This window comes from Pan paniscus, chromosome 7 (assembly GCF_029289425.2).
Source record: "Pan paniscus chromosome 7, NHGRI_mPanPan1-v2.0_pri, whole genome shotgun sequence".
Lineage (NCBI taxonomy): Eukaryota > Metazoa > Chordata > Mammalia > Primates > Hominidae > Pan > Pan paniscus.
In genome coordinates, this window is record NC_073256.2 from 55,472,828 (window position 1) to 55,491,131 (window position 18,304).

Consider the following 18,304-nt stretch of genomic DNA (forward strand, 5'->3'; position numbering starts at 1 on the left):
GTAATCCCAGCACTTCAGGAAGCCAAGAAAGGAGGATTACTTGAGGCTGGGAGTTTGCGAGCAGCCTGGGCAACATAGCAAGACCCCATCTCTGCAAAGATAAAAATTAAAAAAAATAAATTAGCTGGGTATGGAGGCATGTGCCAGAAGTCCTAGCTACTCAGGAGGCTGAGGCAGCAGGATCACTTGAGCTCAGGAGTTGGAGACTGCAGTGAGCTCTGATGGCACCACTGTACTCCAGTCTCGGTGATGGAGCAAGACCCTGTTTCAAAAAAGGAAAAAAGAAAAAAGAAAAGAAGAAAGACCCCCCCACCACACACACACACATACACACTCCCCTCCCCACATTTATCTAAAGGAGATGCTGAGGAGACCCACATAACAATTTTTTGTCTAAACATAGTAAAGGATTTGGGATTTACACATGAAAGTAACTTTGCTAAGATAAAGCACCAAGTTACATGATATTCTTCTACATTTTTGACAAGTTTTGTAAGGCATTGTGTTTGCATTTATCACCTCTTTTCTTCTTTGCAGAGGAGACTCCAGGTTACACAAATGGACATAATGAGAAATCAAACTGCCGAAAAGTCCCGATCCTTACTGAACTGAGTAAGTGGTGTTTCGAGGGCAAAATTCAATGGAGAAATTTTTGTGATATATAATTTATGTTCCAAGGATCTTTTTAGAATGCACAATCAAAGGACTCAGGAACCAGAATGGGGCTCAGAGCTTTAAGTGCTTGCCCGGATGTTACACTGGGCTTTGATCCAACTGGGGACATCGGTATATCTGGTGTCAGGGTTCAGAAATGACATCTGCCTTCTCCACTCTTTTAGTTACCAGCAGAGGGAGGGGGACCAGCAACTAGCTTAGTCTTATTCAGAGGGAGGGGCCATCGATATGAAGACTGCTAGAAAGAATCTCCCTGTACTGACTAGTCAAACCCATCACAGGACTTCGGGTCAGATGCCTTCCTTTCCAGCAGTGACACCAGGGCTGGGGCCAGGGTAAGGCAGGAGAGGCATGTGGGGTACAGACTTAGAGGAGGTGCTCACCCTTGGTGTCTCCAAATTTTGTGTCCCGTGTATTTCCCCCCCGTCACCTTAATCCAAGCCCTGAGTGATACTTTCCTAAAATAGGCAAAAAAAAAAAAAAAAAAAAACAACTCTCGAAGAATTAACAGAATATGCTGTTATCTGTCACCAACACCTGTACAAAACTTCCCTAGGCACAAGGAGCTGTGGGAACAGAAGACAAGGGAGGGAAGGCAAGGAAGGGTGCCCAAGTGCCTTTGGTGGGGTGCATTGCTGGGGCACCAGGGGACACATTGGGTCTGTATTCAACTACACTGAGTATAGTCGAAGGGAAAAGGAGAAAATCCCAGGCAAGAGGAGAACGGTGCCACTAGCGCAGATTGAACCAATTCAGAGATGATCTCTAAAAACTGGTCCTGGCTGTGATTTGACCTGATTTTACTAACCAGAAAAATGCATAATGGGCATTTTATGAGCAAGATTACCAAAACCACTGGGATTTATCCCAAATTAGGTGAACATCTAGAAATCTTAGTCCTGCAAACAAAGCAGGGGAACTTAGAGAGGAATTAGTAGGTGTCACTGCCACGTGAGCTGGGAGTGACAGTGTAGCAGGTGAGAGGTGAGGCACTGCTTCATTGCTACCTAGCTTTCCTGGCCATTTTGTGGAGCAGAGGCTGTTGAAGTTCAGCTCTGAAGATCCTAGACCCCTGGATCCTAGTACCTGCCTGCCTATTTGGAACCACCTTGAAGCTGTCTGCTGCAGTTTTTAATTATATTTTACTTTTTTCCTCCCCTTTGAACCATCTCTAACTCCTGAGCTGTATACAGTTGGTTCTCTGTATCTGTGAGGCATTGGTTCCATAACTCACTCACTCTCCACTCCTCCCCTGGCTCTACTTCCTGCAGACACCAAAATCCATGATGCTCAAGTCCTTTCTATAAAATGGTGTAGTACTGTCAACCCCCAGTATCCATGGGTTTCCATTCAAGAATTCAATTAGTTGAATTCTTGAATGCAAAACATGTGGAAATGGAGGGCCAACTGTATACACCAAATGAATTAATTCAAAGAAGAGTGTAAGTTAGAGTGGTTGCGAAGAAATCAGCCAGTTTCTCACTGACCCAGAGGTGCATCTGATCACTCTCCAGGGACTTACAGGCTTTGTTTCTGGCACCAAGTAGCCCTTGTCAAGTTAGCCTAACAACCTACCTGCCAGCTTGTCCAGGTTCTTGTTGTCTGTCTGGCTGGAAAGGGTCATGTTGACATGGGAGTTGCAGGTCTGATGTTCTGTACCACTTTGGTACAGAATGGATGGGGAGCTGAAGGAAATGGCCAGGAAAGCTGAGGCCATTAGTTTAGGATGATACAGCAGAATTTGGACAAAGGCTCATGGGATATTTGTGTGTGTGTGTGTGCGTGCGCGAGCGCATGTGTGTGTGTGGAGGGCTCACAATGCAGGGAGAGAAATGTAGAAGTGCACAGGAGATGTGGATTGATATTAGTCATACCTTGCTCATCTTTTATGAAAATAAAGCTGTTCTCAGAAGAAAATGATTCATTAATATCACTTCATTCATTAACGTCACTTCCCCTAAACATACTGAGGAATAATTTAAGGCATTAGGGGATAATCCAGTCATAGTAAGCAATGGATTCTGAGTTGCTTGTCCAGCAGATTTGTTTGGATTGGTCATTTCAAGAACTGTAATGTCAAGAACTGTGGAGAGTCTAAGGCTATCCTATTTGCAAACCAACAAGTGCACCTACCCCAGTCTCATGGATGCTGGCAGAAGATACAAGACTCCTGGATCAGAGACCAAAACAAAACAAAACAAAACAAAACCAATCAGTTTATTACTCAGAGTAATAACAGCAGCCAGAGTATCCTCGTTTTTGTGTTGGTTGCTCAAGCCCTGCTTTCCACCAGGTGACATGAAGAGGGCCAAGTGACACCTGTACCCACAGTGGATTGCTCTTTAGGATAGGAACCTGAGCTCAGGAAACCAGAGTCTTTTAAAACAGGCAGTAAGCATGCCTTCCCTTTGCTCCTGTGGGAGACACCATCTCTATCTTCCAAGGCTGTTCTTAAGACAAACGTTCTTGAAAGAAGATTCTAGAAACAAACTTCGGGAGGCTGAGGTGGGTGGATCATTTGAAGTCAAGAGTTTGAGACCAGCCTGGCCAACATGGTGAAGCCCTGTCTCTACTAAAAATACAAAAATTAGCCGGACATGGTGGTACATGCCTGTAATTCCAGCTACTTGGGAGGCTGAGGCATGAGAATTGCTTGAACCCAGAAGGCAGAGGTTGCAGTGACTGCACCACTGGGCAGCCTGGGCGATGAAGTGAGGAAAAAAAAAAAAAGAAGAGTCTAGGAACAAAGGCAGCCTGTGCATCTCTTCTCACGGACCACAATGACCAGCGGTATTCACCTCAGAGGCTGCCTACAAGGGTCTGAGTTGGAGCCTGGGGCCAGTATAGACATGCTGATGGATAATTTGGCTATTGCTGTACTGGCCTCAGTTAGGATGATTCCCTAAGCCCTTGCCACACAGAGTGCCATCCATGAATCGGCAACCTCAGCAGCATCTGGGAGCTGGCTGGGCACGTAGACTCTCAGCCCTCACCCTAGATCCAGTGAATCAGAATCTGCATTGCAACCAAATCCCCAAATGATTCGTATGTGCATTACATTTTGAAAGGCACTGGGCTTAAGTGACTCTAGGAACCCAAGTAAATACCAAGTCATCTATCTCATAGTATTTTGAGAAATAAAAGACTTTAACTGGGGTGACCATGTGTTCCTATTTGTTCCTATGATTCCAGGGCAATTTTTGAGCATGCTCCCTTTTGCTCCCCCAAAATATCCTGGTTTGAAAGATAAATTATACAAGGATGACAATCAGAACACTTCTTGAGAAACTGAGCCTGTGCTCCAGCAATGTCCCCTTGATGGTGAATGTACCCAATAGAACTATGTCTTTTGTGGGAAGGAAGATATTTGGATAGGAAAGAAAAAAAAATGTACTGAAAAAGGGGTAGATCCCACAGAGACCCCAAAGTAGACATCAGATCTTTTGATCAAGTGGTCGCCCCTTGACCTGCATGGATGGCACTTCTTATATTCTTAACCTGATCTGCTTGTCTTTCCTTTTTCCCTCTTGCCTTGCAGAAAATCCTTCCAACATTCACTTTATTGAACAGCTTGGTGGACTGGAAGGGTCCCTCCAAGAAACAAATCTGCATCTCAGCACTGCCTTTTCTACGGGCACTGTTTTTTCCGGCAGCTTCTTGGATTCTCTGCTGGCCACGGTAAGAAAAGCTAAGCCATGGAGCCCCCAAAACCAAGCCCTCTGCAGAGAAGTGAACAGGTGGTGTAAGGCTGAGTAGATGATAACACCTCACAGTTCTAAGTTCTCTTTGATTTTCAAAAACAAGCTTGTTCCCATACATTAATTTATCTTTTCTCATAACTACTTGGTGTGGGAAGCAACATTTTCACATTTTCAAGGTTAAAAACTTGAGGCCCTTGCAGCCAGAACCCCTGATGCCAGGAAGAGTGAGTGTGAGCCTCTCAGCTTCTAAGGCATCGCTGCAGACCAGGTCCCTTGGCATCAGAGCTCAGGAGATACCACTTTCCCTTCTCTCTGAAATCCTCCAAACAGCTCATGTGGAAATTGGCCATAAAGGGATCCCAGTTTCAAGGAAGAAGCTCTGGCCTTTGCTGGTGAGTTTTGCTCAGAGCTAAGTCAAATCTCCCTCCATGTTCCTCTTCTCATGGGGGGCATTCTTGACTACATGGTTATTCTTTAGTTTTCGGCACCTCTTTAGCCACCTGGCAGATCTTTTCCATCCATTAGGATTCCCCTGGGTGGAATTAATTCATTGTACAAATGCCCACTGAACACCTACTCTGCACAGGGCACTGTTGGGGTGCTGGGGAATCCGCAGTGTGAGAATGACAAAAGCCTCATCCACATGGGGCCTGCTGAGTGGAGGGGATTGACATGTGCATGATAAATAAGTAACACAGAGGGATGCCAGTTAAAGGGCTAAGGAGATGTGACATAGGAACTGTGAAATTTGGGGAAGGAATTGCAAGGTTCAATAACATTGCCTTCTCAGGGAAGGTGATGTTGAGAAGGCAGCATGTGACCCCAGCTCTGGGGGAGAGGAGAGAACACAGCATTCAGAAGCAGTGAGGTGGGAGTTGTTAGAAATAGATAATTGGTGCTGCGAAGAAAAGTCAGCATGGAGACAAAAGACCTCTCAGCAAGGCAATCTTTACTTTCTGCAGAAAGGGTGCTCAGTGGCAGATGGAACAATGGCAAGAGCACACTTGAACAAAGGAAAAGCAGACATATTTATCCCTTATGCATTTGGGTCATCCTTACTGCTGGGTCCTGCATCCATTGGCTGGAGCTGGAACTCACAGTCTTAAACTGATACCCAATTTGCTAATAACCTAAAACTTTCCTAAATAGGTAAGTGCAATAAAGAATGAAGAAGGAGAGGAGGTTGCTTACGAAAGGTTTAAGGAAGCAATAACATTTCCACATAAAGAAGGTGCATAAGCTATGAGCTAAGACTTGCCTGGATCTGTCCAGGCATGCCTGAGTAAGCCAAAGCAAATAACTGGGCAAAAGTGTAAGAACTAATAGTTGATAGGAGGCTTTAGAGTAAGGAGCTATTATTCCTAGTGTCTATTATTTTATTTTTAAACCAGCATGAGCTTTGAAGAGGAACTTTTCTGCTTTCTACAGAGTACACCCCAGGGTGTTAAAGGAATTTCAAATTGACTGAAACTCATGAGATCAGTGTGTAGCCATTTGTGAATGACTTGCAAAAACTCTTCCAAAGGAAAGCCACATAACCCACTGCCTCCCACACTCCTCCTACCCGGGATTTTCAAGGGAAGAGCTGCAAAATGGCTGAATGTCAATATGCAGATGCTTAAATGCAGAAGAATCTGAGCACAGTTGATGAACTTGCTGCCTCCTGGAGGTCCACAGTGAGAGGCATCATGCCTGAATTTCAGGAATGCTTCAAGGCACAGTTTGCAAGTTTAAGGGAGCATGGCTGGGCATATCCACTCCCTTCCTGACATCAATGCCATTCGGCATGAAATTGTGTTGCCCTGGGCTCTGCCTCTTTAAGCCATGGTAGGGGGTCTCATACACCCCATCAAGCTCTTAGAGAGAGAATACCACTTCAGTGGTAGTTTAACATTAAACAAATTGGTAGAGTGCAAGGCTCCTAAAGAGTTAAGCAGCTCAGCCTTCACTGAGCTAGGGAGGTACTAGAGGAAGTCAAGTCAGGTTACTTTTCTGAGAAGCTGGCTCTGTCAGAGAAAGTGTTATATCACTGTCTGTCACTGATATGTCAATTAACTCGCCTGGAATTAATGACTGGAGTGTCAGGCAGGAGGTGACTCTCGATGAACTTGACCTGTCTGCAGATACATTTCAGATGGGTTTCAGGTCCCAGTTCTCTTCAGAGATCCTTAGATGTCAGGCAGCTTCATGCCTTAAATTAAAATTGAGACTTAATTAAACACCACTGGCTCACACAGGCAGGAATAGAGCCACAGATCTTATTTAGAGTTGATCAGAAGGGCAGGATGGACAGGGAAGGGCTGGAAGAGTAAGGACAACAACGAATGAACACACAACCACAAGCCAGTATGAGGAACACAGATTTGGTCATGAGCCTGATTCCTCCCACCACTCAGCACCTGATCATGACATTGGCCTTGGGTGGTCTAAAGAGTGCAGGTTCTTCCCAGGCTGCCTTCAGATATTGGGTCAATGGGCTTCACTTGGTCGAAGAGGAAGATTCTTGCTGGAAAACAAAATGTGCTATATAGAGAATAAAGGCCACATAGTGTGACCTAAAAGTGAGGTCATTGCATGAGATCACAACACACAGTGGATCATCAGCTTCGCCTTCAGAACTCTTGATAAGTATTTATTTTAGGACTGGCATTTGCTCAACTGAATTTGGGCAGGGACAGCAATGGAGCATCAGGGAAGAAAGCATCTTCTATGTCAAGGGTGCCGACTGAATCTTGAACCTCTAAATCTCTACCTAGCAGTTTTCTGCCCCAGCTCATGAATCTTTAATGTTGTACGCCACGGCAAAATGAACACACTGTAACACTATTTAATGATGAGCTGAACTGGGCCATTGGAAATAATTGTGAATGCTGATAATTTTTGTTTTCCTTCTCTTGTTTCCCTTCTCCCTGCACCTGATTCTACTGGTTCTGTGTGCCCTTATCAGTGTGGGGGTGGCTTCCCATCACCAAAGAAAGACCCAAGGATCAAGACTGAGCCTCCAATCTCATTGTCTCCTTTATTCTGGGGACCATTTGATTTTGGGTGGACTCTGTATCTTACCACCTGGTCACATGGAAATACCCTCGGAGAGGAAGAGAACATTTACCACCTTCCAATAACAACATCTAGAGTCACTACAGCAGCTCCTGAATACGTTCTCAAACACTTCATTTATTCTCCGTATGTGCTGGAGCATCTCCTGGCTGAGGGTTGGTAGGAAGGCAATGACCTCGATCTCCCCATTAACTTAGAAAGGCAGTTGTGGGTCCTGGAGCTATGACCCCTACAGACCCCCAAGGCAGACAATGCTGATGACCACAGTTCTCGTCCCCCAGATCATACCTTTTCCTACATAGGTCTCTAGGCAATTTATTTAGATGAGTTTTCTTGTTGAGATAATATCAAGAATCATAGCTATTGATCTTAAGAAGAGTAACATCTCTCAAGCATTCACCCAGAGCCAAGGAATTCACTAAGTGCATTACCTCCATTACCTGGTTTAATTCTCCTGTCAAATACGGAAGCTTAGCTGGGTAAATAATCTGCCAAAGGCTGCATCATTTACCAGTAACAAGTTGGTTTTCAGATCCAAGTGTATGTGATCCTAGAGTCATTCCTCGCTGCCGCAATCAACTGCCCCTCCAGAAATCTATTTCTGTAATGATCAGTGTTCTTGCAACACAGGGATTTTCAAGTTTAGTTTAGAGGGCTCCTTCCCTGACAATGTTCTGTGCAGAAAGAAGGAGATGTGCCCACCCTGCCTTGCCCACCCACATCTCTCCCCTCCATCAGAGCAATTCCACTTTCATCTGTGGTATATTAGAGGCGCCTGCATAAGATTCAATTGCACAAGAGACGTCTGTTGTTAAGAAGATTTTGGAACTCATTCCCTTGAAGTTAGGATGAAGGACCAACAGAGAGGCATAACATAAACAGAATCCTATTCTTCTCTATTCTGAGACAGTTTTCCAATTTCCAGCCAGAAGTCTGGTGCGGGAGGCAGGAGTCAGTCATTTTGCCCAATTTTGCATGTCCCTTTTATCCATAATATCCCTCCACAAAGACTGTCTTCTGGGTTTGACACTTCCAACCTGCAGCCCAGCTTAATGCACTGAGAGATCTGTGTCCCACTGCAACATAAGAGGTTACAGAGGTTACAATTAGACTCTAAACGTTGGGTTCCTTGATACCCACACTATACAGAAGGTCAAGGCTAAGAGCAGATGCATTCAGGACAGGCTCCCTGAATGTATCTGCTAATGCTTCAGCAGTTTCTGAAACAAGATGAGAACGCCAGCCATTACTTCAATCCCAGTGAACTATATTTTCAACTGGATATTAAGGGCCCTCTTCCTTCCCATGTATACTCAGACACCTCCATAGTGCTCTTCCACCTTTCTCTCTCCACCGCCACTAATAAACACCAAGAATAAATATGCGAATCCCAAGAAGGCAACAAAGCCCACAGTCATGTGCTGTGAACTTGTCACTGCTTAGAAATACTAAGGTTTTGTTTAAATTTTCAGGCAATTTTAAAAATTCTATCCCTTGTTAGACCTGTGCTGGTTTTTTCAATGTAGAATAATAGGTTTTTCCCTCCAAACCTTCTGATACAGTTGACATTAAAATGGCTTCAAGTGTTCCTGGTATACTACCCTAAACTCCTGACCCAGCTGAAGAAATATGCCTATAGGATATAATTCAGATTTGCCTTTAATCCTCTGTCAGTTCAATGCTGTAAACATTCAAATATGGTGGGGCAGCCAGGCCCATATGCACGGTTCCTATCTGGTTCTACAACAAAAGACTTTCAAAACTAGATTTGAACTTGGGGAGCACTTTCCCTTACTTCTAAGGAAATTCAAGCCCACACAAATTACATGACATTCTTAGGGTCACTTGGCTTGTTAGTTGCAGTTTTCCTACCCTATAATCTCACTCTGAGATTAGAAGTATTTCCCAAAGAATGTTTGATCTTAAGGTCTTTGAGAATTCTCAGAATGAAGAGCAGCATTTGGCTAGGATGTTAGCATCTATACCATTAGGTAATACTCTAGGTTATGACAGGAACCACAACATTCACGGTAGCTGAAAGTTAAAACATTATGGGCAGCAACATTTTCTAACATTGAAAGTCCAAGTTCCAGTAAATAAGATGATATTAGAAACATTGACCAAATTTGAAAGTCCAAAATATTTCAAGTGCCCTTCAACTTGCAGATTTTCTTGTGAAAGACAAGAGGGATGGAGAGAGAGAACAAGAGGGAGAGAGAGAACTAGAGGGAGGGAGGGAGGAAGGGATGGAGGGAAGGACAAAGGGAGAGAGAAAAGAAGGATGGAAGGAAGGGAGGGAGGGAGGGAAGGAGGGAGGGACGGAGGGAGGGAAAGGGAAGGGAAGATAGAAAGAAAGAGATATTGAGAAAGGTCTGTGGCAGAGAACCCCAAATAGTAAGAATAGGAGATGAGCTCACAGAACATGGGTGACATGTAAATCCCATTATTTTTCTCAATATAGAATTATAATCCTTTTGATGCCAGAACTGAAGAAATGATATATTCAAAAGCTAAGCCTCTCTCAGTTAAGTATGTAAAGCACATGTTTTCCTAGAGCTATTGATACCAGGATAACCCTAGAATTTACACCTTTTCTTTAATCAGTGGAGAATTATTCTAATGGCATTATGTTTGATCACTCTACACTATGGCCACATGTTCTTAAACAGATTGTGGTTCAACCTGGATTTATGTCCTCCACTCTCCCGCTCCCCGCCCGGATATCGGGGACTTTATTCCATAAGCACCCTCCCAGGTAGTAGTGGGATGTAACAAAGAAGAAACATAAGGAGGAAGACATCACTCAGGAAATTCCTTTAGTCTGGGGACTAGGGCTAAGTCATCTTTTAACCTAAAAAATACTGTAAAAGTTATTTTTATTATCTTCTAATTCATATAGATTATATTATTTCTTGTCAACTTATCCCAATCACGCCTACATTTTACCAGCAATATTTATTTGTTAAAAATTACCTATCCATTGAAGTCAATATTCTTACAGCTTTCAAACACCTGCCTTGTTCAGTGCACCACTGAGGATATGAGTGTTATGCAGACACAGCCTATCTTCTGAAGGAGCACATCATCTTCAGGAAGTATTGCTCAGTCTGATCTGAGGACAACCAGTGTCAGAACCACTCAGGGTGCCCTTTAAATTCTGATTCCCATTCCTGTCCATATATTCTGATTCAGGAGATCTGGGATCCCAGAAATCTACACTCATTAATATCACTTCAGATGATCCAGATACATGAGAAGCAACGATAAAGAAAACAGAATTTAGCAATGTGTGCAGTATATTTTACTTAATCCTGCAAGCAATGCTAAAAGGTAAGTATTGCCATGTCAACTTTAAAGTTTATAAAACTGTTGCTGAAAAAACAATCAGCCAGACACAGTGGCTCATGCCTGTAATCCCAGCACTTTGGGAGGCCAAGGTAGGTGGATCTCTTGAGGTCAGGAGTTTGAGATCAGCATGGCCAACATGGCAAAACCATGTTTCTACTAAAAATACTAAAAAATTACCCAGGTGTGGTGGTGCACACCTGTAATACCAGCTACTTGGGAGGCTGAGGCAGGAGAATTGCTCGAACCCAGGAGGCAGAGGTTGCAGTGAGCCGAGATTGTGCCACTGCACTCTAGCCTAGACAACAAACAGAGTGAGACCCTGTCTCAAAAAAAAAAAAAAAAAAAAAAAAAAAAGAACAAAAAACAAACAAGCAAAAAAAACCAGGAATTGCCCAAAGGCACCCAGCTAGGATATGACAGTCCAAGATTCAAACTCAAGTGTGTTTCATACAAGCAACTAACTGTAAAAAACTGTAAAATATAGAAGAATGAAATTAAGTAAAACCCAGTGCCCATGGAATCCCAAAGAAAGAGAAATTTCATTCTGCTTAGAAAACCCAGGAAAGAGTCACAAAGCTGATGAACCAGAGTTTCAGAAGCAAAGGCATGAAGCAGTAAAAGAACCGCTTAAGCACCTGTAGACAGATTAGCGTGCCCCAGAGGGGACAGGTCATGGAGGAAACAAGCCTGGGAAGGGGGACTGCATCAGATCCTGAAGGTTTTGAAGGCCACGGTGGAGACAGAGGGCCTGGTTTCGTGTCAGGATACTAAAAGGTTGAGGAGGTGGAGGTCACGATCTGATTTGTGTTTCTGGGAATTGCTGTGGAAGCATTGTAAACAATGGGTTGCAGATGAGAAGAAAATCAAGGCAGAACAAGAAGTAAAGAGGTTCCTATGATAACCCAGATTTCAGAAGATGGATCCCTGAATTTGAAAGTAGAGAAAATAAATGGCAAATGAATAACAATTGAAGTTATTCCTGATATTTATTATAAAAACAAAATGATTGCATTTAGATAATATATAAAATAGAAATTCTCATTTTTAATAAAGCAAAAGTCTAATTTAGATAAAATGAAGGATGAAAAATTAAAAATATATATTCAATAAATTTGAGAAAACCTAGTGGGTAATATATTCCAATGACCTTTCCATGTATGTTAATGCCTGGTCCACAATGAATGTGGTAGCAATCCTGGAGAAAGAGACTTTATTAAAATGGCTGGGATTATTCAGACTCAAGCTCATTTCAAAATAAGAAGTTTGCCATATCTTCCTCTGGTTTCATTTGGATGTCAAAGATTCTGAAACCCTATCCATTTAATTATTAAACACCTATAATTTCTAAAGTATAATGAGAGCTACGGGAAATCCAAATACTAATAAGACCTATGTCAATATCTGTCCCTAAGTAGGTCACAAACAAAAGGATTATAAGTAAATTCACATCCACAAGGCTCAAGTATAGATGACAATAATATCATTAGTTCCCCACTGGAAAATCTACAGAACGTCTCAGTAAATATATGTATTTTTAAATATACATCGATGATGATTAGGGTATCTGTGGCCTGACATGTATACCCCCTCTGGTCATTTTGGGAAGAGGGGAATGCCTGGTGTCAGTATCATTATCCATTTTCTTCTTCATCCGAAGTGTAATCTCCAAGGAACAGGAACTGGGTCAGTATTGTTTTCTCTGCACTTGGCCTAACCTGGCACAGTACCCAAACTGCCATCCTTCAGCTGCATTAGATAATGATAATGAGAAACACTGTTCTACACCATCAGGTCCATGTTAAACAGCAATGCCCACTAAATCTCCAAGCCTTTACCCCTCCACAGTTCACATATTGGCTCTTCTGACTTTGCATGTGGCTTGTCCTTGTTTTCCAGGCCTTCTACAATTATCATGTCCTGGAATTGCTTCAGATGCTGGTGACAGGAGGAGTAAGTTCTCAGCTGGAACAACATTTAGATAAGGATAAAGTCTATGGTGTGGCAGATAGCTGCACGTCGCTCTTGTCTGGAAGAAACCGGTGTAAGCTGGGGCTTCTGTCCTTACACGAAACCATTTTATCAGACGTTAATGTGAGTCTACTCTTCTCAGAATTCAGTTTTTCACTTCTTTACCTCTCTGAGCTTCTGAAAATGGTCCAGGCTATTTGGGTTCATAGATGTCCCATAGCACAGAAATGATAACAATAAAAATAACAAAAAAAGAATACAAGTTTATATTATTCATAGAGTATTTTACAAATCACAGTGTGTTAATATGTTATATTTATTTTTATAATAATTATGGGAAGTAGATAAAGAAGTTGTTATTATCCCCATCTTCTAGATAAATAACCTGAATCTACAGGGAGCATCGGAGAGGCCTGGCAACTTTGTACCTTGACAAGAGTATTCATAATAATTATAACAGCTAATGTTTATTGAGTATTTTCTCTGTGCTTGTCTTTTTTAGTATTTTTTCCACTTAATCTGCCCATGGATTTATATGGTAGGCATTATTATTAATTCTATTTAACAGATCAAGAAACTGGAGCTCAGAGAAGCAAGGACTTGCCAGAGACCACATTGTCAATCAGTGTCAGAGCAGGGACCCAGCTACAGCAGTTTGACCCTGGGCCTGCCTACTCTCCCTATACTTAAAATGCTAAAGAAATCTGATAAGGTCAGCTGAAATCAGGCAGAAGACTTCTGTACGTGGGTCTAAGAATCTGGCTGCACTAGCCAGTGGAAAATGCTTGCATTTTCTTAGCCGAGGGTGCTGGTAAACAGTAGATTACAGCAAGGGATAAGATAATAATTCTGGAAAATTCTAACAGGGCATCCAGGCATTTGGGAATCAGAGTAGGGTCTAGCCAAGAAACGAGAAATCTACTTGTCATTGTGGTGCCTTCTGGTTTGGTTTTAATTGGCATTGCATTCAGTTATCCAGTGTTACTGCTAGGGGCAGGCTGTTCCAAGGAAACATCTTTTGTTGATTCAGAGGACATTAGCAAAACCCCCGGGTGGAACAGTATACCTGGTGCATGTCGATGTGTGCTGCCAAAAGGGGCAGGACCCATGTTCTGTGCATTAGCATTTCAGGTGTAAACCACATTCCAGAAGCTCCCTCTTTGTAGTCTGGTCCTTTGCATTTCCGTAGTCCCGGGTTGCTCACCTACAGGTGGACTTGTAAGTGTACATAAGCCCAGGAAACTGTTGCTAGAAACTTCCTGTTGGCATCAAAGAGGACGGTAGACTTGTCCCCACTCCTCTCCCTCCTCTCTCCATTTATGCCATGTCCTCCCTTTGTTCTTTATCCTGAGGAATTACAGAACTGTATGGATTGATCCCTTTTGATCTTGCTGAGCCCATTTGCTGCTGCAGGGGCTTGAAATTGTTGTCTATTCATAATGATCTTGTTGGCTATAGCCCGAGAATAAGGTCCAGATGAGTATTTGGGACTGTGATCTGTTTTACAGTAGGGTAAGATGACTCCTCAAGAGGTCATTTAACATCCCAACTCATTATATATCTCAAAAGCTGCATTTTCCAACCTGTGGCTCATTGTTAATTCATAGTAGTTACCAGAATGGCAATGGTAATAAGGACAAGCACAACAACATGTCACACCACACCCACCAGAAGCTCTTGAAAGAGCCAGAATGATAAAAACAATCACTGGGATTAGAGTTTCAGAACTAATCATACTCTTAATTACCTATCCACCTGGCAGTGCCACCACAAAGATATTAGGAAATGGCTTTCCAAGCTTCTACTACCAGGTAAAGCAAACGACACTCCAGTGAGTGCTTATAATTGCTTGATCAAAGTGCCCAGCAGACATATTTTTGTCTCTTCTCTCCCCAGCCAAGAAACACCTTTGGACAACTGTTCTGTGGCTCATTAGATCTTTTTGGAATCCTGTGTGTTGGCTTATACCGAATAATTGATGAAGAGGAGCTCAACCCAGAAAACAAAAGGGGAGTGTGCTAGATTGGAAAGCACCATCCACCCATTCAAGCATAAGAACCAAAGCTACTTTATTCAATGTGAAAGAGAATTCCAGAGCTCAGGGTCCACAGTTGCAAGGAAGGGTGCATGGGAAATAAAAAACTATGTAAGAATAAGGAGGGATTGGTATAAACAAGGGGGACCTGAATAATTAGGGTCCTATTAATATTGGCTATATAAGAAGAATGGAGTCTCTGTCCCCCAGTGAAAATGGAAACACAGAGCTAGATTTTAAATCAGCTCCATGTTTCAATTTTGTAACTTACTCCTCATCCATGTCTGTACAACTTTCTAAAGCTGAATTCCACTATCTACATTTGAAAGATGTACTTGTTTTCTGCTGGACTCATTGGGTAAATATTGGTTGAGACCTACTTTGCTAGCCATGGTGCTTTTTACATATAAATCATGGGGGTGATATGTTCGGCTTTCAATTTAAAGAAAGACCACTCTGACAGCCCCGAGGAAGATAGAAATGCATGTGGAGGGGAAAGGGAAAGAGAGGTTACAGTCTAGAGACAACACAATTGTGTATGCCCAGACTAAGATCCTCACAGTGGGAATGGACAGGATTCAGAAGGGAAGAAGAAACAGAAAGGAATAGAGTGGAAGTAGATGGATGGAAGCTGTTCCAGGAGAAAGGAGAAGGAAGCCAAATTACTCAAAGTCGAGTGGTCTTGAATAGAAAAATAACAGCAACAATTTTTTTGGCCCACAGGAGAAAAGGAGGAAAAGAAGAGATGCCAAGGCAGATCTAGCTCTAGGTGAGGGCTGTGTTTATGGGAATTTTTATTTTGCACTAGGATTTCTCAGTGCACAGTCATTGCTGAGAGAAAGATGGAAGAAATAGTATCAGGAGTTGAGAAAGGAGTCAATGTTTAGATTAGCTGCTGAGAGGAGTGGAAGAGGAGGCTTACTGTGGATTTGTGAAGCAATCCTGGACCATACAGTGAAAGAAGAAAGATTGGAAATCCCAATGCATTGAATAGTAGATGTACTCAGAGTTAAGGGAGTGAGAGAGAAAGTATGATGAGAAGTTGTAGTCAGCTGTGTGATTTATTGAAATGTAACATTTTAGAGGTGGAACAATGTTAGGAATTAAAACAGCTAGGACACAGCCAGGAAAGTGGTTTGGAAGTAAAGATCATTGGGTACTGGAAGTCATAGCAATACGTCTGAATGCTGGAGTTGTAAACCACATAGACACTGTAGGCATGTAAAAAGATGGCTGCACTAGAGTTTGAAAGAAAGAGCATGTCAAGTGCTAAAGGGCAAAATAAGCATCGAGGTCTACAGATGACTCTGATGGATGGGGAAGGAAGGTGCCATGGCTTTATAGTACCCACCACCAAGACAGTGGGGGAGGAGTGATGTTCTGGAAACAGCTCTCTCTCTCCCTCTCTGCCTGAACTCCACCCCTCCCCCAAACACCTCTGTACAGCTCTTGCAACATGATAACTGGGAAAATATACAGCTTATATTAATACTTGATCTCAGGGGAAATATTGATATTTTTTTTAAAACAGAATATGTGATCTTGTTCAGCTGATGTTTTTAAAAATAGAATTGAGGCTACAGAGGACTCAGTGGGAAAGATAAAAGTGGATAGGTTATTCAGTGAAGGAAATTCAATGGTGCCTTGAGATCTATGCTAGGAAAGAGTTGATCATTTGAGGCACTAGTGAGGCAATGCAGGATGAAAGCCATACAAGGCTACCCTGCCTCAATGTTCCCACATAAGCACTGCTGCACTCATTACTTCAACTCACATTTTTGGGCATTTGCTATGTACCTGATGCTGTGTTAACGGTTCTGGATATTCTTTAGGGTTCATTAACATTCACTATTTGCTTGCCAGTCAGGGTTTCAAATGAAACTGTTTTTTTCTAATGCTTTTCTCCATTGGCCAGGCTACATTCTGTGGGAAAGTCGGTGGCATAAGCATTAGGTTAGAGTAGGTCTAAGTCAGGATGAAAATACCTGAAATATATGTCATCTTTCTGTTGACAAAGCTTGGCTACGTGGTCAATATTGTGCCAGCTGAATTCATGAGTATAGTGTCTTTTAAAATCAAATAGACCTGGAGTAAGGCCATTAGACATCAACCAATCCAAATCACCGTCTTCCCCCTCTTCCCACTGGAACAAAAGATGAGTGCAGCAAGGCCCAGAGAAGGAGGACACCATGCCCAGAGTCAGAAGTGGTTGGGTTCAGAGGCAGGGATGAAAGCCAGCCCCCTCATTCCTACTCTAGAACCTCTCCTCTTGCACTGTGCTACAGGAGTAAGTACTAAATAGCTATTTACTATTAATCAGAAACCCATGAAGCAAAACAAAACAAAAACGTTTCCTCTTTGGGTCCAGCAAAATGACCTCTTTATTTGGGTCACTGCCTGTTGCCACACTGGCCAGCTGCAGAACCTCAGCATTTATCTTTGACTTGTCTTACAGGTTTGTGATCACCCGGCCAGCCAATGAGTTCAAGCTGCTGCCTTCAGATCTTGTGTTTTGTGCCATACCCTTCAGAACTGCTTGTTATAAAAGGAATGAAGAGTTCTCATTGCAAAAGTCATATGAAATTGTAAATAAAGCATCACAGACAACAGAGACACATTCAGACACAAATTGTCCTCCCACCATTGATTCAGTTACTGAGACATTGTATTCACCAGTCTATTCTTACCAGCCGAGAACTAACTCCCTCTCTTTTCCTAAGAAAATAGCATGGAATCAGAGTAGAACAAACAGTATTATATCATCTCAGATACCTTTAGGTGACAATGCAAAAGAAAATGAAAGGAAAACTTCAGATGAGGTTTATGATGAGGATCCCTTTGCATATTCAGAGCCACTATAGACCTGCCCATATTCTTCATGTGCTCTTAACTTGCTGCTTACAAATCATCTCCTGAGATGCTAACTTTGAACAAAGAAAATAAGAATGGAAGCATGCCATTTTTCTGCCCATTGCTTAGTGGTTCATGAAGGCCACACTGTTTCGGGTGAGACAAAAGTCTAATGCCACTGGATCTTGTGTGATAAATAAAGAAATATATGATCAATGCTTCTGTAAGGAAAGTTCATTGCTCCTGAGTAGAAAACATGTTAATTTGAGCTGCATTAAAGAAGTCCTCCAGTACTTGCTGGATTCCCCAGGTCAGGAAATACAGGTAATCAAGATAAAAATGAGAATTACTCAGACATAGGAAGGAGGAGACCCCCTTCAGTCAAGAATCTTACATTTTCTTTTATCCCAGAACAGGCAAATAGTAAACTAGTATATATTTCCCTCTTTCCCTCCCCATCGTATTTTTCGTTATTCCATTGTATTTTTATTTCATTTCTTTTTATAGGAGGTGAGAAGCACCAGATGAGGAGATGTGACTGGAATTGGAAAACAATTTGTCTATAAGACCTGGGCATATGCCTGGAACATAGTAGAGGTTTCATAAAAATGAATGTTAGAGTACCCTGGGATAGGGTGCCTGAGTGAAATAAGATAGATTAAAGTATGTA

At 42.4% G+C, this 18,304-nt stretch overlaps 1 protein-coding gene across 3 annotated transcripts in view; it reads left to right on the forward strand.

The window, feature by feature from the left end:
- KCNU1 (potassium calcium-activated channel subfamily U member 1) overlaps positions 1 to 17,848 on the forward strand; it is a 156,120-nt gene extending 138,272 nt beyond the window's left edge. The window contains exons 23-26 of one of the 3 annotated variants that reach the window (XM_063606715.1): positions 538 to 612; positions 4,214 to 4,353; positions 12,678 to 12,872; positions 14,646 to 15,371. In XM_063606715.1, coding sequence (XP_063462785.1) covers positions 538 to 612; positions 4,214 to 4,353; positions 12,678 to 12,872; positions 14,646 to 14,771 — 536 coding nt within the window. In that variant the 3' untranslated portion in view covers positions 14,772 to 15,371. Of the gene's footprint in view, positions 1 to 537; positions 613 to 4,213; positions 4,354 to 12,677; positions 12,873 to 14,645 lie in introns of all 3 variants that reach the window. The other 2 variants (XM_055116456.2, XM_055116455.2) reach the window with 2 other exon arrangements.
- Positions 17,849 to 18,304: the final 456 nt, after the last annotated feature.